This window comes from Cupressus sempervirens, chromosome 3 (genome assembly GCF_028749045.1).
Source record: "Cupressus sempervirens isolate cs-2001-9-10 chromosome 3, ASM2874904v1, whole genome shotgun sequence".
Taxonomy (NCBI): Eukaryota; Viridiplantae; Streptophyta; class Pinopsida; order Cupressales; family Cupressaceae; genus Cupressus; species Cupressus sempervirens.
The window spans coordinates 1,050,436,031-1,050,462,706 of NC_143120.1; the positions used below are offsets into that span (position 1 = coordinate 1,050,436,031).

Here is a 26,676-nt window from a genome sequence, read left to right on the forward strand (position 1 = left end):
TTAGATGGCCCTTGCGAAGGGTTTTTAGGAGTCGCTACAGTTTTTGGTCAATGCTGCATTTTAGAGATGTGTCAAAGTTTTCTTTACCTACAAGATAGCTTTTCTGACATCATTTTGTTTGGAATTGAAGGTTTCCCTTGTTCTTTCTTGCTCGCAACCTGCCATTACATGTTTTTAGACCCATGAAAACACTATGGTCATTTTGTTCTGATTTTTTTGCATGTTGCAATCGAAGGATCTTTTGTGAGCACCATTTTTTAGCCGCAGATTACCATTTCTACACCCGGTGACAGCTGCAGCAGGAGTTTTCATGGCATAGTTTGTGGTCACTCTTTTCGACCTAGGGTTTTAACTTTTATGTGAGCGGATTCAAAAAAATCTTGGTTTCATGGTTGTTTGCCATTAAGGATATTGGGTGGGTTTATAATTCTGTCCCTTAAAAAATTATTGGTTGGTTTTTAGTACTTTTTTCTCCTTCAAAGATTTACTGTTGGGCTTTTAATACTTTTTTCTCCTTCAAAACATTCTGATGGGTTTTATAATTTTTTCTCTTAAACCAATTCAAGGCAGGTCTTAATAATTTTTCCCTTGAAAAAAAAAATCAAGTTGTGTTTTAATAATTTTGTCCCTCTTAAAAATTCTGTTAGGAATTTTCTTTTAAAAAAACATCTGTTGGGGCTTTTCCTTAAAAAATTCTAGGATGGTTTTATAATTTTTTCCACAGAAATTATGTCAGGTGTTTGGATTTCGGAGTTTAAACTTTTTACCCATTTTTGCCAAAATCAGATGCTTTGTAAACTTAAATTTCAAGTTTGGCAGTTTTCTCACAAAAAATGATGGTTTCTTGCAATTTGTTTTCGGTTAAAACTGAACTTGCTGGGGCGAACATCTGCAGATGTTTTTTAGTGATTTTTGACAAAATTGTATCTTAAGTGTTTAGCATGAAAGATCTCCTCAAGATACAATCTAATGTGGCAAAACAACCCCTAATCCGTAAGCTTGATAGATTTGAATTGTAGGTACCCGCTCTGAGCAGCAAGGTTAAACTTCCCTTTGAAAACCAAGACTAAAAAATGAAATATTTAATGTGTTTAGCATGAAAGATCTCCTCAAGATACAATCTAATGTGGCAAAACAACCCCTAATCCGTAAGCTTGATAGATTTGAATTGTAGGTACCAGCTCTCAGCAGCAAGGTTAAACTTCCCTTTGAAAACCAAGACTAAAAAATGAAATATTTAATGTTATATTAATGGTCATTTAGGGATTTTTAGTTTATTAGGTAATTTCTAGATAACATAGAAACTTTCTTGTTAGCCTTTTAGTGTTGGCACAGCAACTATACCCCCAATGAGATCCCTCTCCCCCAGCAGTACATGCTTTTGGTGTAATGGCCAAATCTACATGGTACTAGAGTGCAGGTCATCGTTTTGAGTCCCTCAAGCCCGTAGACTCTTCATCTGCATAAGCTTGGCTAATCGACATGGTATGCAGTGGGTGTGAATCCCACATGGTACTTAGCTGTATCCAGCTTTATCGTGTTGGCGTAGCAACTATATCCCCGATGAGATCCCTCTCCACCACCAGTACGTGCTTTTAGTGTGATGGCAAAATCTACATTAAGAAAGTTTCTATTTTGTTCTGTGTCTTTCTCTATATAAGGAGAAGTTTTCATCTGTAATCACTTGTTTATGAATAATGAAATATTGTAACGCTAAATGGAAGGAAAAGAAAGAGCAGCCTAAGTGCGGACAAAAGAAGCCTCAAGATGCACAAGCAATGTCTATGAATTCTCATTAATGCAGTAAGTCTTCACAAATATGTTTGGTATTGACCATAATGATAGAGGTGTGTGCTAAACTTTGCAAAGGAAACTTTCCTTGTCATGCAAGAAAAATGGCAAGCCTAAAAACCGTGAAAAAGTATCATCATACAAAGAAAAAGAAAAACAATGTTATTTTGAACAATTAAGTGCCAACCATCACCTGACAGTCCATCCGATCAGTAATGCCACCATGACCAGGAATACTATCCCCAAAATCCTGTTAGACAAAGTATTTTAGTAGAACTCTCATGTGACGTGTCTAATGCATATTAGTATAACCAAAAAACACTCTTCCTCATCATGTATAAAGAGGTGTTGGCAGATTATAACTGCCTATTCACATAAGAGCGTAACCTTAATTTTGAATGCTCGTTTAAAACCACTGGCAAAGAAACCTCCAAATGGTGCGATACTTGAGGCAAACAAACCAAATACCAATGCATGCTTTTGTACTGGTAGAACCATCATTTCCTTCCATGGAAACTACATAAACCAAAAGTTTGAGTTATGCCAATGTACAATATCTGTCAGCATTACATAGTGAGCAAGATATAATCAACAATAAATGACTTGCATCTAAATACCTCAACACATCAATGAATGAAAATGTAAATTTCAACCCATGGAGATCACTAAGAATCATATCAACAAAGAAAAAAAGGTTATTTATTGCAGATCTTCAAAATGATATATATCCAAGTGATCATTCCGACTTATCAGCACATATTTTCATTGTTCATAAATCTTGTCTGCTAACCAGAAATCAATTTTGACCAAAAGATTGTTATACACTTCCCATTAACATGTTGATTATTATCTTTTCAAACAAACTATATTCAGACATGGAAAATCTAATCCTGTGTGGCCTTTGTTTAATTAAGTATTAAACAGTGACTCTGCCTTGATGTTGAGTAAATTCTAAGTAAAGAAGTCACTCTCTTATCATTTCAAGTCAAGAAGAAGTTTGTAATAGGGTTCAAACTAATATATATTCAAGGTCTTTGACATGAGCATAGTCTCACTGATCTTGAACGTGGCATTTCATTGCATGTTTTCTTGCAGCCTAAAACACCCATCTATGGAAGTTGTAGGTGACAAATTTGGAACAAATAGCATATTATCATCCCAACTTCAACTTTTTCTATCTATAAACTGAAACAACATAGAGATGAGCTGATTCCTGTATCAAACAAAAGTCTTAATTAGAAAATTCATAAAAGGGAGTAGTTTATATCACCGAGGCACTAGAAGACAAAGTTCAGATGTAGGGACTCATCTCATGAGTGGAAATGATATGATCACATTTGAAATTGATGGTAACAAATCTAAAATTGAATTGAAATGACTCTGAAAGAGTAATGTAAGATCTTGGCTGCCCTGGAATGCCAATTTATCTATTTTGTAAGCATATATAAAATAGGTAGCATTGAAACTTCACTGTCAAAGGCTCTATTGAAAATATACATGTTGCTTCAAAACAATTTAGAGGGCAGTAGCAACTCTACTACACCAAAAAGATCGACATCTTCATTTCGACAAGATGCATTGAAGATTGAAGAACTATGCAGGGATGCCTCCACAGCTTGAATGTGAACTTTCCATACAATACAATCTTGCAGGCCATATTAATAGTGTACAAAATAATGGAAAGAAAGAGAGACAAATGCAGCTCAAACGAGTACCATATACAATTTTCTTTTCCATAATGTGATTTAAAAACATATGAAGCAGAAATCCCTCAAATATATTGTGACATGTTCATCTAAAATATAGAGCCCAAACCAAGTAAGCAAAAAATTGAAGAAAGTCCCAAAAATCATGATTTTCTAAATAAATCAGTGCCCCAAACAATTTAAACCCAGAAAAAATTGTATATTTTTAAACTGGCATTGACCCCTTAAAATTGTTGAAAATCATAATTTTTTTGTGTTTAGATGACAATAAAATTGTTAAAAAATTGCAGAAAACACATCTGATGCTCTCCCACCAAAAATGACTTTAAAAGGTGATTTTCTTTATATATTGCAGTCATGCAACCTATTTCGACCGTGACTGATTTTTAGTACCATTATTAGGAGGTGAAAAGTGAACAGAGGAACATGAAAAAAAGGCATGATTAATGTATTAAACTATTAATGTACAGAATTGCTTGCTGTAAAATATATTGGTCTATGTTTCAAGTTCATTGCAATTGTGGTACCATGATCTTCTTTAATGTTGCAAATACTGGACTTTCATTTGTTTAAGTTTTTCTTCAACTTGATTATTATTTTCATTCCTAAAATCCCGGATGTCTTTTTCACCTTCTTTTTGCCAAACCCATGATTAACACATCAAATTTGTTCCTCTTCTATAGTCTCCAGTTCTTAATCAGTTGGTTGTGTTTCATGAGTCATATTCATAAAAGATACAAGTTTAAGAAAAACAAACTGGCTACACTACCTTCAAAGGGTATTTGAAATCATCTTGTCATATCGTGTACATGTACTAGGGGCACTTACTCACTCCATTGTGATGATTTTCAATTTCTTGACTCTCTATACATGAAGTGCAAATGACAAAATATCACAATTTGTTCCCTTGATGGTAGCTTGTTTCTCATGTTGGTTGTGGTCAAAATGCACACGTAAACAAGTCTCGACTCTTCTTACATCCTTGAAAAAGTAGATTATATCAAAACATCAAATATCATTTAATAATCGAGGAAAGAATCTGTGAAACATTTGTTACATTGGTAAAACTTTGGAAGATATTTTTGTTTGTTGTTGAAATCATTTGTCGTTGCACCAAAAGCTCAAACAGTCAATGCCTGATTCCAAAGTCAGATTTAACCTGACCCATGAGAGCAGGTTAAGCCATGTCACGAATCTCCAAGGAAGTGTTGACTAAGTCAACAATCTCCACCTTAGCACCAGCTGAGCCTTCAGCACCCACTTAAGGGAGACTCAAACCTGTGACCCAAGGCTCTGATAGGTTGGAATCATTTGTTGTTGCACTAAAAGCTTGAACTGTCAATGCCTGATACAAATGCCAGATTTAACCCAACCCTAGGGAGGCGGTTAAGCCATGTCACAAATCTCCAAGGAGGTTTTGACCACCAAGTCAACATGGAAACCATTTTTTCGGTTAGAGAATAACAAAGCAGATAAAATTAATTTATTAATGTCCAACAAAAGACCACCAAAAGGTCTATGGGACTGAAAGCGTACAACCAAAGAAACAGCAGGCTACAAGAACAACAAACGGTGTCCGGGAAAGAGCAAACAGAAAATAAAAGAAACAGAGGGGCTAACAATTGCAGCGGTCAAAATGTTGAAAGCTAAATGGACAATGAAGAGAGAATAAGCATACATAACTAAATCGGCTGCAAAAAATTACCACTATTTCTAAATAATATTATTGATGTGCTGGTTGGTTCATGTTCCCAAGTCCTTTGTACACAAATTTCATCAAAATTATTTGACAGTAAAATTACAACGGTCAAAATGTTGAATGCTAAATGGACAATGGGAGAGAATAAGCTTACATAACTAAATAGGCTGCAAAAATTACCACTATTTCTCAATAATATTATTGATCTGCTGGTTTGTTCATGTTCCCAAGTCCTTCGTAGGCAAATTTCATCAAAATTATTTGACAGTTGATAGTTTATTCCAGAAACCTAAACTTTTTTGCCAATTTAATATAAATGTTCTCCTAAATGTTATTAAAAAAAATATATTTTCTTAGGATTGACCTATTTTTAATATTATATGTACAAAATTTTGAGGAAGTGAAGTAAGTTTCTAATTTCTGTTATCTTTTTCCACCAGGCTTGCGATGGTTGACTTTAGCTGTAATATACAAAACTATCTACCTAACAAAGATGAACATTAAAAAATAAATAATTCAATGTCAAATATTAAAGAAAAGCACAGAAAACTTGGAGCCCTGAGCAACGAGTGGATATGTGAAATTTCAGGTGAGTGAGGAATGAATGGAATGTAGTTTTGCTTTTATCTTGTGCTGTAATTTTTTCAGGTCAGTACACAATATTAATAGAGAACAATAAAGCCTATGAAGAGACTTTCTGAATTACAATGTAAGCAACACCAGCTCTGTTACGCACTCCCAAGCTCTACCCAAAATCTAGTCAAATCAAGTACATCAGCCAAAGAATGATTCACTCAATATTGGATAAAAAATTAAGTTTCCACAAATTGTTGTGTAGCAAGGTTTACACTTCTTCTTCACCTACCGCCTCCAATATCTCATTAAGCAGAAAAAGTCTAGCCTCAGCTGCAACATGTGATAGATCTCCTTCATGTCTTCATGTATCTCAATAGCAACTACAAATCATGTAAGAATTTAAGAATATAATCTACTTCCAAGAGGACCACCACCTTGGAGTTCACCTGGCTTGAAACCTGCACAAAAAGAAACGAGAGACCTATAGCGTGAAGAAAATAAGAATAGCCCCTACTTACATCGCCTATGGCTTCTATGAGTGCTAAGCTTGTTTTAATGGCTTCTATGCCCTTCAAAACCTTCATTGACAAAACAATCAAGCTCAAAAGAGAAATTACTTTGGCAATAATCAATATCCATGAGCCTTTAATAGATTGTTGTCTTCTTGGTATCCTTCTATTTGAGAATGGATAATATCTCTATCACAGCACATTTATCAATGCATAATAAGTAGCCAATGGACTACCTTATATGATGCTTGTACCAATCTGATCTGCTTCCACTCACTTTCCACATGCTTAATACTGAAGAAGTGGCATTAGTCAATATGGTTTACAAGACTCCTTAATATGTGATCACGAATCAAGAGGTTCTACATCTGCAATGACTTGATGATAAATTGAAACACCCTAATGTAATACCTCTTCACTTAGTCGCCTTTTGCTAGCAAATAATCGTTATTTCTCAGCCACGTCAGTGTGACAAACTCAGCAATTGACATATCAAGTAATGTGTAGAGTATTCGTCATAGGTTGATGGAAGAAAATATGGCTCACAAGATTAAGATAAGATAAGTTTATTAATGTCCAACGAAAAACCATGAGGGTCTATGGAACTAAGAAACTTACAAGACAGAAGGCCACCCACTACAAGACACCAAATGGTGTCTGGGAAAGAAAGAAAACAAGAAAAGCCATAAATAAAAGAGATATAAGAAGCGAGAAGCAAACAAATGAGGCAAGGACTAAGAATCCTTCCTCAGTGAAAAGAAGCCAAGCACCGAAGGGTAAGGGCTACAGTGAGCAAGGGCCCAGCGCATCGCTAAGAAGTACTGGGAGGGTGTCGCTAATGAGTATAGCCATTGCAAGGCTTCACAGATCTGGAGTGATTGGTGGTGGTGTCACTGGGAGGCCGCTTAGTTACACGCATCGGAGACGAGGGGGAGAAGAAAGCGGTAATGGGATGAGTGGAAGCCACCCTTTGGGGAAACGGATCTGTAACGTATGGTCGCAAAACTACATAGTCTCTTTGAGGTACAAAGCAAGGCATCTCTAGTCCGTAAAGCTAAAGAAGGCCTCAAGGGAACTACACTCCCTGAATAAGCAATAGAATCGCCCATGAATCTCATAATAGGTGGGACAGTGAAAGATGAAATGGATCTCCATCTCGGCCATGCCCAAAGAACACAAATACACGTGCATTCCTCTCTATCAATGTGGTGATCTATCTAAATACATAGCCGGTGGGGGCCAACCCTAAAGGAGCCAAAAGAGATATGTAAACACCAATGCTGAGACAAGTAGGTAGGGGGCACAATAATACCATCCCAGATGACAAGGAAGTGCTCAGCATAGAAGGCCATCTTCGAGCGCAACCCACCAATAGTGTTACAACATGTTGTACTAATATACTGTCTGTAAATGTCAAGTATGATGTGCTTGTTCAACTCATGTCATAAGAGGAGGTAAGTAGGAGCATCTAGTGAGAACTAGAAGGGGGGGAGGTGGTCAATATTGATCCTAATCGAGCTCAGCAAAGAAGCCTGTGCAAACCAGCAACAGGCCTGAAAGGTCGGGTCAGAGGCCGCCACACTAACCGAAGAACAATAGGCCAAATAAGAGCATCTACGTCGGTCCTCCGCAGAGGCTGCAAAACCACGGAGACAGTGAAGAAACCAGATCAGATCGAAAATGGTGGCCATCCTAAACGGCTGTGCCCCAAACTCCGCCAGAATAATAATGTGGGGGGTGAGCCGATGACATCTGATAATACATCGGAGTAACAGGGTCTAGACACACTCGATGGAGGCCCAATCTGAGTCAAGAAGATAAGTCCCCTAAACCACCAAGCCATAGAGAATCGTCTGTCTAACCAAAGAGTCCAGGAGGGAGAGCTTGGACTGAGTGTTCTAGAAGTGGTGTCTGAAGCACTGTCTCTTGAGCATGGCAAGGGGACCCATACCCTTACTAACTCTTGACTGGATAGCGAGTCTCAAACTGAAGTGAGGTCCAGAGAAATTAAGCCCAAGATACACATAGGATGTGGTGATCTCGATCTTGTGACCCTAGAAGTAAAAGTGTAGATGAGAGGTCTTCAAACAATTGAAGATCATCACCCGAGTCTTACCCAGATTCATAGAGAGTTGTCGCAAGTCACAAAAGGAGGACAAACCATCAAGAAGCCTCTGAAGGTTCTCAGGAGAGGAAGCCAAAAGGATCACGTCAACAGCAAACAAGAGAATGGAAATTAGGACCTACTACAGGTAGCAACCATCTGTAGGGAGTGAGTGGACTCTGAGAAAGGTCTCCAACTCGTCAATGTAGACACCAAACAAGGTGGGGGAAAGAGGCCAACCCTGTTTCACTCCAATAGTTCTCTGAATCGGGGTTGAGAAACCATCTAGCGTCCCGAATCTACCAGTAACACTCGTATAACCTCATAATGGCTCTCAATAGAATCTCTGAAATCCCGATATCTCGTAATCTCTCGAAAAAGGCCGCCCGCAGGACAATATCAAAGGCATTACAAAAGTCCACGAAGCAACAATAGACTTTCGCATAGCAGTGACGAGCCTCCTCAATGATGGCCCATAGAGTCAAATGTGATCCATAGTCTAATTGTAAGCACAAAAACTATCCTGGCCCCTGGCTCTACAATCTCTCCTGTCAAGCTTCATGGAAAGAATAATGTTCAAACCTGTAGCATAGAGCTTGGCAAAGGTGTGCCTAATCATGATAGTTCTATAGTTACCAAGGTCCGACGTTGAGCCGGTCTTGAGGATCGAATAATGATGTGTCTCAACCAAGAATCAAGAAAACCGGCGCAAACAACTCTATTAAAGAGCGCAAGAATAAAGGAAACCAAGACCGAGGCACCGAGCTTAAGGAGCTCATCCAGAAAACCCTCCTCGTCGGCAACCATACTAGAACTCAAGAATCTGATGGCCTCACGAATGACGGACAGGTGAAGAGGTGGCAACTGGCAGGTGGGATGAGGAGAGGAGGTTGGCCGAGGATATCTTAGAGAGTGGAAGCATGGACGGTGAGGAAGTGGAGATCCAGAGTGGGGGGGCAGCGAGGGAACAAGGTATGCCAGAAGAGCTTAGGGTTGCGGGATAGGCTGTCACAAAGGGAGCAACACTGGGAAGAAATGAAAGAACGCTTCTTATAGCCAAGGAATTGACTATAGGAGCAGCGCAAGCTAGTGAAATCATCAAACTGTGACAACAAGGCCGAGCGCAGGTGGCGGTGGAAGTACTTGCAATCATCATCAAACCAGCAGTTCATAGGGCAAGTACTACAACATAACGCCTGGCGGCGGGGGTGATGAGGGATGTAGAGGAGAGCAGACTCCCAGATCGCAGTGGCCAAAAGGTCGAACATGGAGGAGACTTGGTTAGTCACGGAGAAACCACCAAGGGGGAGAAGTCGTCTAAGATGGATGAGGAAAAGGTCACCATCACTCTCGAGGAAGCGGAAGATGACGGGGGTGCGACCAACAGACTGCAGGGGGTAGAAGGAGGGAAGAAGCAAAGGCGGAGGCAGAGGCGAAAGCAGAAGGCAGGGGGAGAAGCGAAGCACGAGGCTGAGAAGAGCATGGTTGACTTAGGGAAGGCGGGTGATGGTGAAACTACAAATGAAGGGAATCAAGGAGGCGCAAGAAAGGGCGTAGTCCACAACACTAGCACCCCCACAATGGGGTCAGCAGGTGAACAACTCAGAACCGTGAAAGCAAGGGAGGCCATTCAGGATCACCAAGTTGGATGACTCACAGAGTTGGAGGAGGTGACAACCATAAATAGACAGTGGCCCCTGAAAGTCCTCTAAGGTGTGTTGAAGCCTCAAACTAGCGGGATCCATCTTAGGAGTACATGTCCAATTAGAAGGGCAGTCGTACATAGGAGTCTGTAGATCCCTGGTCCAGGCATTAAAATCCCCCAGTAGAATGATGTCACCTATGGCCGCGAACTTGGAGATGCACTCGTATAAATCCAAGTAAGGCTCACCGTCACCGGCATCGTGGATGACATACGGAGAGGAAGCAAGTGGAAAGTAACAAACCGCAATAAATATATCCCTCTGGTGCCAACTAGTAGGGCTGATGCAGATCCACAAGAACCTGGCATGGTCGTCAAAGTGGACCAACAAAGTAGCACTGAAGAGACCATCTCTAACTAAACAACCAACTCCACCTAAGCCACGAACACCACCCGAGGCACCAACCTCCTTTCTACAAATCGACAGCCACTGGTACCCAACAAAACCCGAGTGGGGACGTACAGGACTCTCATGTGTCTCAGTGACAACCAAGATATCCGCAAAACCAACAGCATCACAAAAGAGACTCGGTAGGGGACCACAACCAGTCATTATCATTCCAGCAATTGACAAGAAGGGAGTCTAAGTGGGGCCCACCCTTGTCAAACTGCTAGCGAGAACGTCATGAGGCCTTGGAGGCCTGTCTAGATACCCAACCGCTAGGAAGAGAGTCATGAATAACTGCCCTGAGGTTACGTATCACAGCCCACTTACCATAATGCCTAGCCTCAACCACGAGGCTTCTAGAATGTTTTAGCTCTGCCACCTGGGTTCTAGTGAGGTCCTTGTCTAAGTAAATCTTAGTGGGAAAAGGGAATAGTTTCCTCTTCGCCCTAAAGGCCTGCAACCTGTCAAAAAGGGAGAGAAATCGGATACAGAGGATGCCATTAGAACCAACCCAATGCCTATCAAGCGTGATATAAAAGATCCCAAATTGGCCCACAAGAAAAGAGCAACCAGCTGCAAATGGGTCAGCAATGAGGGGAGACCGCAGACACGTAGGTTCAGTTCGTGGGCCCACCTAGCACGCTTATTGTCCATCTTCACTTGGACATATAAACACTAAAGAAATCACTGCACACTCGAATGATGGACACATAAACACTAAAGAAATCACACATAAACAACAATCCACCTTCTATCCTACACTAATCCTAACCTACATAAGATTAACATTCAAAGCTATTTCATGTTCCTAATCCTTCTCTACTAGCATGTTCAATTTTAGAGAGCTAAACACAAATTATATTATTTTATTATTTGACATCAATGTTCGTTCAATACACTTGCATGTATAGGATTCGCATATCCTATTTAATGGGAGGCTTATTCCATCTCCTCTAACCAACCCTCTATTTTTGTGAGTTGCTAAAAACTTAAAACAGCTCAATACTAACAAATATTCATACAACCACCAAAACAAATTACTGTATGCAGCATATGAATGATGAAATATTCCTAACAAGTGCTACATCAGAAACACTTGGTGTGAACACATTGTACATCAGTTTTGGGTACAACGAAGATTAATGTAAATGGCATCCAAATGATATCACTAGCAGCGTTTATTGTTTCAAATGGCATTTGGGAAAGGATCCAAGAAATAACACCACTCCTTGTGCAACATGTCCTACAAATGTCACATATCAGGCAAAATAAGCTCTTCATGTAATTCTTGAAAGTAAGACAAAAAGAAAAGAACCAAGAATAAAATAGGTTTTAATTCTACATATACTAGGAGGAATCACTTGGATGAGGATGATGGTGCAAATGAGTTTTCCAAGGGATCTGAGTCAACACCTTCTACAACTTGTGGCCACACAAGTGGAGGAACATTATTGCTTTCTTTGCAACCTATATTACACAAGGATGATGGACCACTTTGGAGAGTCCATGGACAAGCAAAGAAGGCAATTGTAAACTTACACTACTTGCTAGGTCACCATACTAACAAGGTATAGTGGATGCAATTACAGATTGGAATCTTGGTTCCAAAGTATTACAATAATAGAAAAGCTTATTTTAATAGTTAATGGTTATCTATTTGTAATCTATTGTAAATATTAGAATGTTTCTAATATTTAGTTAGTTGTAGATAACTATTAGTTTTCTATTACAGCTAGAATAGAAAGTTTCTATTCTTTGCAATTGTTTCCTAAGGAAACATCGTCCCATTCATTTGTATATATTGACATCTTGATCTCTATTAATATCAAGCAAATATTTACCAATTACTTCGTAATATGGTATCAAAGCATGATTGCAATTTTTTCGAAAATAATAATTTATTAATTGAAATTTACAGATAATTATTTTCAAAATAAATTTTCCTCACATACCTACTTCACAATCCTATTTTTTGATTCAAGGTTTTTTAGAAGGCAGTTTTGTATATGCATACAGCTGTTGGGGCTTGTCTTACCTGTCAAAACGTGGCATCCATAGCCAAAATCATGGGTCGATTTTTCTTGCTAGCGACCAGCAAAAATCTCAATTTCCTATGGCTCACGTCTAATAATTTTTGCTGCCTTTCAGCGACCTCGTATCGTGTCTGATCTCATTGGCTTACCATTTGCTCACATCTATGATTTCTCTACCTAGTCTTTTAAATGTAAATCACACACCATTTTTGTGGTAATATTCAACTCGCATCGCGTGTTTTTTCTTTGACGTTTGGAGCAGCAAACGCCTACAAAACTTTCATTTTTTCTTCCCAATCCTATTGCGACCTCCACACAGTAGTTGTAGTCCTAAATCCACCTCATTCTTGGTCGGTTTCTACAAAAAATTTGCCCACATCCGCCACTATTTGGAGCTTGTTTTACAGTCAAGTAGGATTTTGCTCGAAACCCTAGTTTTTGAGCTCGAAAAAAAATTTTGATTACGGATTCTTAGTGGGCTTTTTGAGAACTCAACTAGGTTGTCAGATTTTTCTGGGTACCTCAATTTTTGTGCCACAATTTTTTAGCCAATAGATTCGGAAACCAACAACATATTCTTTTGGAGTTTTCAAAGCTCTCTTCTAAGTACCGCTTCAAAGGGTCTTCCATTTTTTTGCCTCCAAGAATGTGCCTTCACAAATTTTCATGCTCTTTCATTGAACAACGTGCTATGGCATCATTGACTAATCTTCTGCTCAAGAGCAATTCAAAATTCAATGGTCGAAATTATGGCACTTGGAAGTAGCAGATAATAGCAATTTTTGAATATCGGAATACCGATCAAATTGATCTGGGTGTTACACAATGTTCGACGGCCTTTGGTACTAATCAGGATACATGGGATTTGAATAATCAAGAGGCGGTGATGCTTTTCAAATTATCTGTAGCTAATGATCAACTCTCTCAAATTCCATCTGGCAAGACAACTGTCGAGATATGGGCACATCTCAAAAATCTTCATGAGACTTCTGACAAAAGCAGATCTTTCTTTTTGAAGAACTCTCTGTTTTCTATTATCATGGATGAGCGAACATTGCTCCAAATTCACCTAAATAGGATTCAGGAGATTCGTGATCAGTTGCTTGCCATTGGTCGCAAGATAGAGAAAGAGGACGCTGTAGTTATCACTCTCCGACGTTTAGCCAAATCCTACGAGCATTTTATCGAGACTCTCAACATCAGGTCTTCTAGTGTTGATCTGAAGTTCACTGATCTCTACACACTTTTGCTTCAGCAAGATCGGTGGAAACAACAATTTGGTAGTAGTTCCAGCTCCACCTCCACAAAGCAAGCCTTTGCTGCCTCAGCAAAAAGATAAAGGCAAGCCTCAGCAGAAGTCCTCTGCTCCAGCTTCAGAAGGCTCCCGAAAGAACATTCAATACAACTATTACCACAAGTTTGGTCACATAAAGGTTGTATGTCGAAATTGCATAGCTGCCCAATCTAAGCAATCAAGTTCACAACCCAAAGCAAACAGTGCAGAGCACACTAAGCAGACGGAATCTACCTTCTACACCTTCATGGCTAAAAGACCTGCATATCATGTGTAGTCGTTCTCGGTACATTGATTCAGATGCCTCTCATCAAAGACCTACGGATCATGTGAAGTCGTCTGCCTAGTAGATTGATTCAGATGCCTCTCGTCATTTCACCCACTGGTTTATTGACTACCAACCTTATTCAGATTTTGTTATTTTTGGTGGTGGAGAAGAGTACACCGTTGTCAACAAAGGCAACATTCAGATTCAATCTGCTGGGAGGAATCTCCTTTTCCTCGATGTGTACTATGTTCCAGGGATGGAACTAAATCTATTCTCAGTTAGTCAGTTACTGCGACATTCTCCACACTTGGATGTCACCTTAAGTTCACGAGTGTACCATCACTGATAGGGTGACTCAGTTTATTGCTACAGTGGGTCTTGAGGATCATGGTCTTTTATGCCTTACTGATTCTAGTGATTCTCAAAACTTGGCTATAGCTGCTCGGCGATCTTCTGTTAGCACACTTTGGCATTAACGATATGGGCACTTAAATGTGTATTCTCTCTCATCTTGCTCGAGAAGAGCTTGTCCTCAGTTTGCCAGAGATTCAAACTCAGTAGCTTGGAGTTTGTGACGCATGCCAGGCTAGGAAGCAACATCGCACACCTTTCACCAATGGAGATTCATGGTGAGCTTCTCAAGTGCTTCAGCTTGTTCATGTCAATATCTGCGGCCCTATGGCCACTCCTTTTGTTCTTGGGTCCAGGTATTTTCTATTGCTTCTTGATGATTTTAGTAGAAAAGTGTGGGTGTATTTTCTTAAAAAGAAATCAGATGCATTTCTTGTATTTCAGATGTTTAAACCTTTAGTTGAAAAAGAGTCTGGAAATTTTATTATTACTCTTAGGACAGACAATGGGGGGAATTTTGTTCTGATGAATTCTCTAGCTTCTTGGATACTCATGGCATCAAACGCCAATTAACCACACCCCACACACCACAAAAGAACAATATAGTTGAACATCAAAATAGAACAATCACCGAAGTGGCTTGATTCATGCTTGAATACAGACATGTTCCGAAGCAGTTCTAGGCAAAAGCAGTTAACACTACAGTTTATCCTTCGAACCGGTCACCCATAGTGGCCGGAAGAGGCTTGGTCTGGTCGCAAGCCTAGAATCAGTCACCTGAAGGTTTTGGGCTCCCTTGCTTTTGTTTGGATCCCTGATGTGTCACGCACCAAGTTAGATGCCAAGAGTCAAAAACTCACACTTGTTGGATATAGTAGTCTTCACAAAGCCTATCGCTTGATTGACAATGAGACATCTCATCTCTTGTACAGTCGTGATGTAGTCTTTGATGAGCAGCGAGGACCATTCATGTTTGTTTCTCTTGTTCCTGATCCAACAAACCAGCCTATGAAGGCTCATGATTTGGGAGTTAGGCTTCCATTAGGTCCACCTAATGAGAGGACTCTAGTAGCTCCTACAGCTCCAGTTATACATGTGATCCCTATATAGACACTTCCAGCTTCTCCTGTAGGATCACCTCAATTTGTAGATGCTTCACCTGAGTTTGATCCAGATTCTTCTGATGAGTAACCTGATCACCAAGCATCTCCTGATACTAATGTTGGTCGTTCTCCTCTCCTGACTAAATGGCAGGTTAAAACACTTGTTGATCTTTGATGATGAGCTCATTAATGGGAGAACTACTTGGAAAAAGAGCAAACCTATAGAGTGTTAATTTTACTCTTAACAAGTCATGGCATTTGAACACCAAAGCCTGTTGAAGAATAACACCTAGGTACTTTCTAATCTTCCACCAGGGAAAAAACTCATTGGCTGCAAATGGCCCCAAATGGGCTTACAAAATCAAATACAAATCTGATGGTACATTGGATTAGTACAAAGCTCGTTAACTTGCAAAGGGTTTTTCTCAGGGTTGGGGCATTGATTATGAGGAGACCTTTGCTCCTACTGCAAAGATGAGCACAATCAGATTAGTCCTAGCTATGGCAGCACAGTTTGGCTGGAAGGTCCATCAGATGGATGTCAAGAGTGCTTTCCTGAATGGTGATCTCCACAAAGAGGTCTATATGACACAAACTCTTGTTTTTAAGGTTGTCAGAAAAGCACATCAAGTTCTCAGATTAGTGAAAGCTCTCTATGGCTTGTAGCAGGCCCCTGAGGCATGGTACATGAAAATTGATAAGTACCTCAATGATCAAGGCTTCCAGCGGAGTTCTTCAAACTCAAATTTGTACATCAAGACTACTAACAATGACATCATCCTTCTGGTTATTTATGTGGATAATTTGATCATCACTAGCAGTTCAGCATCTTTGATTCAGTGAATCAAAGAAAATTTATGGCAATCTTTTGATATGACTGACCTTGGGCTCATGCATTATTGCCTAGGTGTTGAGATTTGGCAACAGTCTTCTAGTATATTCATCTCTCAGTCCAAATATGTCAGGGCTCTGTTAGAAAAATTTAGTACACAAGATTGCATGCCTACATCTACACCCATGGAGAAAGGTCTCAAGTTATCAACTAAATTTGATTCCCCTCTCATAGATGATACTACATACAAGCAACTAGTAGGCAACCTTATCTACCTCTCTGCCACTAGGTCTGATATCAACTTCGCAGTAAGTTATATCTCACGCTTCATGACAGCTTCCAAGGTCCATCATTGGATGCCAGCAGAGCGTATGCTTCGTTATGTGAAGGGCACTTTAGATTATGGACATCTTTACTCTCGAAGTTCTAATCCAAGACTCAATGGGTTCACAAATAAAAAGTCAACTTCTAGATGTGTTCAGTTTGGGATCAAATGTCGTCACATGGACCAGTAAGAAGCAACAAACAATTTCTCTCTCCTCTATAGAGGCTGAATACAGAGGCCCTATTAAGGCAGGATCTGAAGCTATTTGGCTTCATCTGATGCTTGGGGATATGCAGATGTCACTAGCACGACCAACCACTTTGTTTGTTGATAACAAAGGTGTTATCAAGTTAGCACAAAATCTAGTCTTCCATGAACGAACCAGGCATGTAGATGCTCACTATAACTACATACGACAGCTAGTTGAAGACAGGACAATAGATTTGCAGTATGTTCCTACCACAAATCAGACTGCAGACATTCTCACCAAGCCTCTTGGTCCTAATAAGTTTGTCAAATTCAGAGGACAGCTTGGTGTTGTGCATAGATTAACCATTAAGGGGGTATTACAATAACAGAAAAGCTTCTATTATTAGTTAATGGTTTTCTATTTGTAATCTATTGTAAATATTAGAATGTTTCTAAAATTTAGTTAGCTGTAGATAATTGTTAGTTTTCTATTAGCTAGAATAGAAAGTTAGTATTCTTTGTAATCATTTCCTAAGGAGACAACATCTCATTCTTTTGTATATATTGACCTCTTGGTCTCTGTTAATATCATACAAATATTTACCAATTACTTTGTAATACAAAGCCCCATCTTGTGAGACATTGACAGATAGTATGCTCAATTTTGCAGTACAAATTGTTAATGATATCGTTAATGAGCATCAACTAGAGAGGGTTAAGACTATTGGGAGGTTGGTGCCTCCGTCCCCTCTAGGTGAAGGTACCGTTTAACACAAATCGATGGATTTGTGACGTGCACTTAACCGCCTACCGTGGATCCTTGTCTCTGGCTGTTGTAACGTTAATTGACAGCTTAAGCTTTTGGTGTAAAGGCAACGATGATTCCAACAAGTGGTATCAGTCATGCTAAGGGGGGGATTGTTGGGAAGTTAGTGTCTCCGTCCCCTCTAGGCAAGGGTACCATTCAGCATAGACCAATGGATTTGTGACATGTGCTTAACCGCCTCCCATGGATCCTTGTCTCTGGCTATTGTGACGTTAATTGACAGCTCAAGCTTTTGATGTAACGGCAACAATGATTCCAACAAAGACTAGTTGCACAATAATGTCGGATCGAAAAAATAAAAGAAATTGAACCCTTGTCCACTTCCTTGTATCTTGTGATATTCGCACAATGTTTCCGAATTTTGAGAATGCATTAGAGACGATCAAATATGCAACTACTTTGTTCGAGATGTTTGAACTAGTGGCCAAAGATGTAAGAGGGTTAAAGCTAGTTGCACAATAATGTCAACTCGAAAAATAAACGAAATTGAACCCTCATCAACTTCCTTGTATCTTATGATATTGGCACTATGTTTCCAAATTTTGAGAATGCATTAGAGACGATCAAATATGCAACTAAATTGTCCAAGATGTTTGACCTAGTAGCCAAAGATGTAAGTTAAAAATGTCTTGGAATTCTTTAGAATAACTGAGAGGGGGTGAATCAGTTATCCAAGGTCCAGATATACAAATAAAACTTTTCACAATTTAGTGAACCCATATCCATAAATTGTTTTCATCATGCATGCATCCATTAGATCATACAATCACTTAAACTTTGTAGGTTACTTGTCAAATCAACTTTGCAAAAATGTAAGCATGAAATATAACAAATTCAATAACACATTTAACACGATGATTTAACATGGAAACCCAATTTGAGAAAAACCACCAATAACATGCTACTCGAAAAATAAACGAAATTGCACAATAATGTCAACTCGACAAATAAACGAAATTGAACCCTCATCAACTTCCTTGTATCTTATGATATTGGCACTATGTTTCCAATTTTTGAGAATGCATTAGAGACTATCAAATATGCAACTACATTGTCCAAGACGTTTGACCTAGTAGCCAAAGATGTAAGTTAAAAATGTCTTGGAATTCTTTAGAATAACTGAGAGGGGGTGAATCAGTTATCCAAGGTCCAGATATACAAATAAAACTTTTCACAATTTAGTGAACCCATATCCATAAATTGTTTTCATCATGCATGCATCCATTAGATCATACAATCACTTAAACTTTGTAGGTTACTTGTCAAATCAACTTTGCAAAAATGTAAGCATGAAATATAACAGATTCAATAACACATTTAACACGATGATTTAACATGGAAACCCAATTTGAGAAAAACCACCAATAACATGCTACTCGAAAAATAAACGAAATTGCACAATAATGTCAACTCGAAAAATAAACGAAATTGAACCCTCATCAACTTCCTTGTATCTTATGATATTGGCACTATGTTTCCAAATTTTGAGAATGCATTAGAGACGATCAAATATGCAACTACATTGTCCAAGATGTTTGACCTAGTAGCCAAAGATGTAAGTTAAAAATGTCTTGGAATTCTTTAGAATAACTGAGAGGGGGTGAATCAGTTATCCAAGGTCCAGATATACAAATAAAACTTTTCACAGTTTAGTGAACCCATATCCATAAATTGTTTTCATCATGCATGCATCCATTAGATCATACAATCACTTAAACTTTGTAGGTTACTTGTCAAATCAACTTTGCAAAAATGTAAGCATGAAATATAACAGATTCAATAACACATTTAACACGATGATTTAACATGGAAACCCAATTTGAGAAAAACCACCAATAACATGCTACTCATTCTCACTCTTCTGAAGTGATGCCCTATGAAAGGCCAACCATGTTAAAGGTTACAATGCACACTGTTAAATGTGACCTGGTTAGAGGATTTCAATCACCCTATTAGGAGTGAGCCTTGTTAGAGGACTTTAGATCATTCACTTGGAATGTCACTTGGTTAGAGGATCTACAAATGACTGTTAGGTCAACCTTAATCCAAAGGATTTACCCTTGAATGATACAATGATTAGAAAGTAACAGTAAGGCTTGACTTGAAGACAACTTACAACACACTTGCAGATTATAGATCTTTGTTTTAGTCCTCCATTCTACTTGGTTTTCACACACTTCAACTCTGATAGCTTGTTCACCCTTCACGCATCCATACCCTTAAGCCTTCTTGCTTTGCTTGCCAATAGCAATCTCTTCTCTTAAGTCACTGAATGAAGCAACACCCTAGACTCCTTGTCTTCCTTAGGTTCTCGCACATGACAACCTTTGCTTTCGACCAGCCATCTCTGTACATAGAAAATTAGGATCTTTTGTCATTCATCCTCCATCGTCCATTTTAGGGTAAGGTTGGATTAGATAGGATTCAATGAATCTACCCATCTTTTCATTTTATTCCCTTCTAGAAACTTCTCTTTCAATCCTCTTTGAATTCGCCTCAAAATGGCTCATCTTGAATTCTGTACCACTAGCTCATCAAGCTTATCTTCCACATGGTTCACACAATCCAAGAAATCAAACTTGTCGACTCAGATTCATCGAATTCACGATCTTTCTCATAATGTTGACACTCAACATTAACTTGCTTCTGATGCTTGGCACATATTGCATTGCTCAGCATCCACGATCAAATCACTCAGCACAAACTAAAGTTTACTGGTCCTCGGCATTAACTAAACTTTATTCGACATACACTATATCACTCGACATACACTGGAATTTGACTTTGCTCGGCTCCAACTAACTTTGCTCGGTACCTATTGTCCACTCGATCAAGCCTGGTAAACTCAATTCTTCTCTCTTGTTCTTCTAGACTTAATCAGTGTATCCAACCTTTGCAATCTTAAGTAGATTACCAATGCACTATAATATCACTGTCTTAATTGATCCTTGTACTCCTTTTCCATATCATAACTCAACCTTTCCTCTAGGTGCTATTGTTACCTCATTTAATCAAATCCTCTTCATCAATCAAACAAATGATAGTACTCAAATCATCTAAGCAATTGTCTTACCAACAAGTAACAAATTTGACATCAATGACAAAACAATTATTGAAACACATATTCATACTTGTATCAATCTGTTTTCAACAATGTAGTTCAATTTAATCGTAGACAACATTGTCGAGTGTATTGTTTGGAAACTACTGATGGACAAATAACCCTCTGCAATTTTTTACCCGATGTGTAGCACATTGCCTTTGATCTAACCTAGAAGACATTGGTTAAAGAAGCCTTACAAAATTCATCTATAAGCACATGATGGTTTCGTACATGATGTGTTCTTTCACAAAGAGCAATAAGCTAGATCGACTAGTGGTGCCTAATACAATAATCGATTGATATTCAATGTTAAACATAGGAAAGGACTACTCAAATAAGCATCTATGAGAAGATATGCCCATAAAGGAAAAGATTAAGAACTAAAGATAGAATAGAAAGTTACTCAGCTAATTAAACAACTTAAAGAGCATAATAATGTTACTAAAAATTGACATACTTCAAATAAAGTTACATCACCATTATATTAATATTATAATATTACTTTAATACCTTCCCTTAATGATCATTCTACTAACTTGTAATGTCCCCATTTTCTAACCATTGTTTTCAAATGCATTGTTAGCCCTATTCGACATGATCCTGTGGGCTAACCAGGATAGTACAGGGGTCAATGTGAGATTTGGCCAAGGGATTTCCATTTTTGGGCCAGTTGGAGATCAAATTGTTTTAACAAAGTGACTTTTAATAAAAAGGGGAAATTAATAGTCACTTATCTTTGTAAGGTTATATTATTCTCTTATGTGGGAAAAAGGACAAGAAAAAAGGGAAAAGAGAATTAAAATGAAGAGACGGACAAGGGAATATGAAGAGTCAACGGGTTGTGCTTAAAAGGGAAAGAGGGAGCTCATTTGTAACGTGCTTGGTTAGTGATTTTGGATTTCTTCTCTCTTGGAGAGCTTTTGGAAAGCTACAGCTTTCAGTAGGTGAGAGGAAGGAAACCCTCAAACTTGGACAGTGGACAGAAACCCATTGTCAATTGGAGACATCGTGCAAGTGTTTCACATTGTATTCCAAATCTTTTTTGTTGTCCAATCTTGTTGTAGTTACTGTATCTACAATTCGATTTTATTCTGATTTTGCTCAAGATTAGTGTAATATTCATTGTAGAAAACTATATTTTCTACTGTCAATCTGTATTACTGTTGGTTAATTGAAAGAGATTTACATGCAAATCTGTCATTTCAATTTTGGTGTTTCATTTTTGGATAAATTGGGGAAAATATCTGATCTGGGATATTACTATGGTATCAAAGCAGTGTATCCTGCCAGCTTAAAGGGTTAGAATTTGCAGAAATAAAAAATATTTACAGATTTAGTTTTGGGTTTGAATGCTACCTATGAACAGAGAATAAATTTACAGTCAACATATTGCTAAGGATTATTCATGTCGAGAAAGACTATGTGCCACAATATTTCTGCAGATGAAAATGGTTTAAGATTATTGGATCAATTAAAAAAATTGCAACTGAGATCAAGTCCACACATTTCAATACTGGCAGAAGCTTGAAAAAAACTAATAAATATGATTCATCTGAATTATGAAGAATGATAAAGAGGGCCAAATATATTCTTAATATTGCCGTAAATGCTAAATATATAGTTTCCACCAAACTATAGTCGGAGAGATATTTTGTCAGGCCTTATTAAATAAATTGACTATCATAACATAGTTTTAATCATTTAAAAATATTCTAAGTCAGATAAAAGTGGAAGTTACAGATGCTATACTGGAGCAATTAAAATAAAATTTCCAGACCTTTAGAAGAGCATATGAAGATATGAATATCACACATTAATTGAAAAAGACCATCGTTCTACAATAAAAGGTTAAATTGAAAACCTATATCTTGATGCTGTTCAAGTATGAATTTATGAGTTGATAATAGAAGTATATCTTGCATTTATGTATTACCTAATTTACCTCTGTAATCCAAAAATCAAGATTCATACAATCTTAAACATAAACCCCTTCAAACAAGTAATCTTCATTCTTAAAGCAAGCATAACTGTTTGATTTTGGGGGAAGATCCAGTAATAAACTTCACAGCATTTTCAACCATTTGCACTAGGTAAACCCAACAAAGATTTACATTAATAGTTTATTCTGTCTGAATGTGAAGTACCCAAAGAAACGTGAAAATTGTAAGTTGCAAGCATATATTGTTCATAGTAAACTAATTTTAATTTTAAAGGGAGCTTCTTCTTCTAATCTGAAGAGCAATTGTACTGCACATCTTTTCCTACTTTCGTTCACTGGGAGGTGCAAATTAAAACCCTGACATGTAAAAGACCATCTTTCTCTATGGAAAGGCAGACTTGTCTTATTTCTTTGATCACCCAGATGCTATAACCATCCCTATCTATGTTAGACTAAAAAAACATTTAGAGCTATTAACTTCATTAGTGACATGAAAACTTGGAATTGTCAGCTAATATATTCCCTCTCAATTTAGAAGTCAATTGTACCTCTACCTGTCTATTTATACTCTATTTAGCAAGTAGAAAAGCTTCAAGAAAGAAATGATGGGCATGGATGAAGACAAATAGCCAGTAAACCAACAACTCACACAAATTGAGTGATCTTTATGTTGTATGAAACTCATTTGGAAGATAATTACCCCATATACTCTATCATAATAGAAGTAGAACAATATGAAGAATACATGAGAAAAGGAGATGGCACATGACAAAGCATTACCCAAGATGGTAACCAACTTTCAAAAGAGTAGAGCTTTGGCTTGAACATGGGACCAGGATCACATGATAACCATCCAGTCGACAAATCCTGTGTTTTTTCATGAGGGAATTTTTAGGCATTCCATATCATTATACCAGATAGAAAATATAAAAACTTTTACTTTGCAAGAGATGCATGATAGATGAATATTTCAATGCATTAAGGTGACATCACCTTGCGTGGGCATGTCAACCACGGAAAACGTCCCAGTATATTTGCCAGCTAAACAGTACAGTTCAAAGTTAAGCTTACATTAGAGATAAATGAACTTGAATCTCTATTTAAGAAAATTGATAATGTCCTTGATTTAATAAGAACTCTTATCAGGTAAGGCCCTCAAATTCTTATCTCAAAAAATAAAATGCTTGCTTTAGAATTGAGGAGGAGAATAAGTAAAAACTGTAAGGATCATTATCAAGCCATCTACGTGAATCATAAGAAATTTTTTTTAAAAAGCTATCTAAGATCTTTAGCATACGCGGGAGGTATCAGACAAAATATATGTAACATAATAGCGAGGATTGTAGTGACCACCAGAAAAGCAGAAATTATAGTTGTCACAGATGCTCCAATGAATCCCTCCCAAGTCTTCTTTGGAGAAAGTTTAATTAAAGGTGTTCGTCCAAAGAAAAATCCAAAAAAATAAGCAGCAATGTCATTGATGACAATCAATGAAGCTGGCAATAGAAACCTGCAACCAAATAGAATGAGAAGTTAAGAATAAGATCACATCCAATCAGACAATATTGTGTAAAATTTAAATATATATATAGCTAGACACAAACACACAAATCCAGCCAAAAATGGGGCACAATTGCTATAACTGTTGTGGAACACCAATAATAAAGTGTCCCGCATGCTTCTTGCATCAGCAAGGATAGAAAATATGTAATTTTTCATCAATAGGGAGCAAGTGCTAGAAGGTCAGGCACATGCTGCTGTTCCAAACTAAGGACACTTCAGAAGAAAGAAAGAATGAAATTATATCACTGTTGCGATTGATTAAATAAGTCAAAAAGTAAATTTAATATAACCTTAACAGGTATTCCATCTAGCAAAAGTATTGCAGGAGTTTACACGGGAATGTTGTTATAGGAGAAGGAGAACCCTTGAAAAACACAAAAATAGAAGCAAGAATTTGTCCATTCAAAATTATAACATAAGAAGAGCTTCTGTTCAAATAGAGAAACAACAATATGTAATATAGACAGTAAACCAGAAAAGCAATTCCCAATCAGTACATACTGCAATGCTATCAATAAGCAATTCCCAATCAGTACATACTGCAATGCTATCAATCCCTAACTGGTCACCCCTAACTGACTGTCATCTGGAAGATGGCTGAGGTCAAGAGAGAAGAAGGCATCAATGTGCTGTTAATCATAGAGTGAAATTTTACTAAAATCCAAGGGCAAAGAACTATAAGAAGTGGAGAGGTACTAATGCAGTACCGAGTCAAGGACTGAAAGAAGGATAAGCAGCAGACAACTCATGCCAAAGCATTGGACCTCATACAATAATCCAACAGAGAACAACCATGGTAGCAGGACACTGTCAAACCAGTCTATATAGTAATATACACTCATAACCTAGTAGATAAGGCAACTGTCCCCAGGAAGAGTGCGGTCTTCAAGATACCCAAAACCTCGCCGATGTATATCCCAAAGAGGATAGGCAACAAGGTGCAGCCTAGTTTAACCCTGATAGTGCTCCTGATAAAGTCTGAAAACCCGGATAGTGGTCCTGATAAAGTCTGAAAACCCGGAAGGGGTCTTAAAATGGCCCAAAACCACAGGAGGAGAATCTGAACACTAACAGCCCAATAAGAACCCAGTAAAGATTGACACCACACAATCGAACCATAGAGGACAGTAGGCCTAATAAGTGTATCCATGAGTGTCATCTTGGACAGTTTGTCCAGAAAATTACATCAAAAGCATTGCTGTTCGAGGAGAGCCAATGTACCATACCCCTTATTCATCAGACGATGAAGGGCAGGTCTCATGGTAAAGCAGGGCCCAGAAAACTTAATGCTCAGATATGTGCAAGAGGACGTGTATCATCTTAAATTGGAAGCACTTCAATTTAATGAAGGTTTAGCACTCATTTAATGTGATTTCATCATAAATTGCATTAAATTTGCACTCTCCCCCTTCTTCCTATCTGTTTTTATTCCTCCTAGGTGGAATTGGGGTAGGATCTAATGGATCCTCTTTGGTATTCCTATTCCATGGTGCAAAGCTCGAGGTAGGACCTATCCTATTGGTGTCCTTTTTCATCTTCATCTCTTTTCCGCATCGAAACAGGGTTTCCCTCGAGATTTGCGTGGAATTTCCCAAAACCAAAGCCTGTTTTAAGACCCCGGGGGAATCCCAAAGCTTTCGGGGTCATAAGGTCAAGGACGCAGTGCACCATTCATGACACAATGCATCCTTTCCCAAAGACCTATTTTGGGTCCCCTTCTCAGCCCCTGTGCCAAGGTTGACCCGAGGCATTGTTTTGATTACCCAGTCAGCCAGCAAGAGAAAGTTCATCCTGAATCATTTATAAGCGCCTCACTTGCTCCATTTTGAAGCTGGGTGAGGGGTCAGAATCAAGGGATGAAGAGGAGGAAATTGTTAAGAAGAAAGGTAAAAAATAAAACACCTAAGAAGACCCCTACCAAGATTGTAGGGAAGAAAAGAAAAACAAATAAGGGGGATGAGTCAACTAATGAAGAGTATAATGAGGATGGTAAAGAGATGGACACAGATGGGGAGTATCCTAAGACACAGAGCAAGAAGAAAAATATGGCTCCCACTCATAAAATGTCAAAACAGAAGGACAAAATAGAGAGGGCATCATCCCCTCCTAGTCATATTACCCCTACTTCTGAAAACTTTGGTCTGAAAGGGATGATCTTAAAGCTGATTTTGTTCACGAGACAGGGTATAGGAGGACTGTGAGTTTGGAGGATTTAAGAATAAGGGTCTCGCGTCAGAAAATTAATTGGGTGGTTAAAGGAAAGGATGTGAATTTGGATCAAGTTATTAACTAGGTTGATTCTCAGTGATGCTAGCAGGGAGAGCTGAGATGCCAAATTTGGCTGGTATTGCTAAGGACCTAGTTGATGAGGTTAA

The 26,676-nt window shown here is 38.3% G+C and overlaps 1 protein-coding gene across 1 annotated transcript in view; it reads right to left on the reverse strand.

The window, feature by feature from the left end:
• The window catches only part of LOC149570341 (phosphatidate cytidylyltransferase 1-like), a 50,084-nt gene that overhangs the window by 11,237 nt on the left and 12,171 nt on the right, over positions 1-26,676 (reverse strand). Inside the window, exons 5-9 of the mRNA XM_089822978.1 lie at positions 24,092-24,248; positions 23,732-23,779; positions 23,519-23,605; positions 2,179-2,307; positions 1,985-2,041 (exon numbers count right to left, since the gene is read on the reverse strand). Of these exons, the coding sequence (XP_089679104.1) occupies positions 1,985-2,041; positions 2,179-2,307; positions 23,519-23,605; positions 23,732-23,779; positions 24,092-24,248 (478 nt within the window). The remainder of the gene's footprint in view (positions 1-1,984; positions 2,042-2,178; positions 2,308-23,518; positions 23,606-23,731; positions 23,780-24,091; positions 24,249-26,676) is intronic.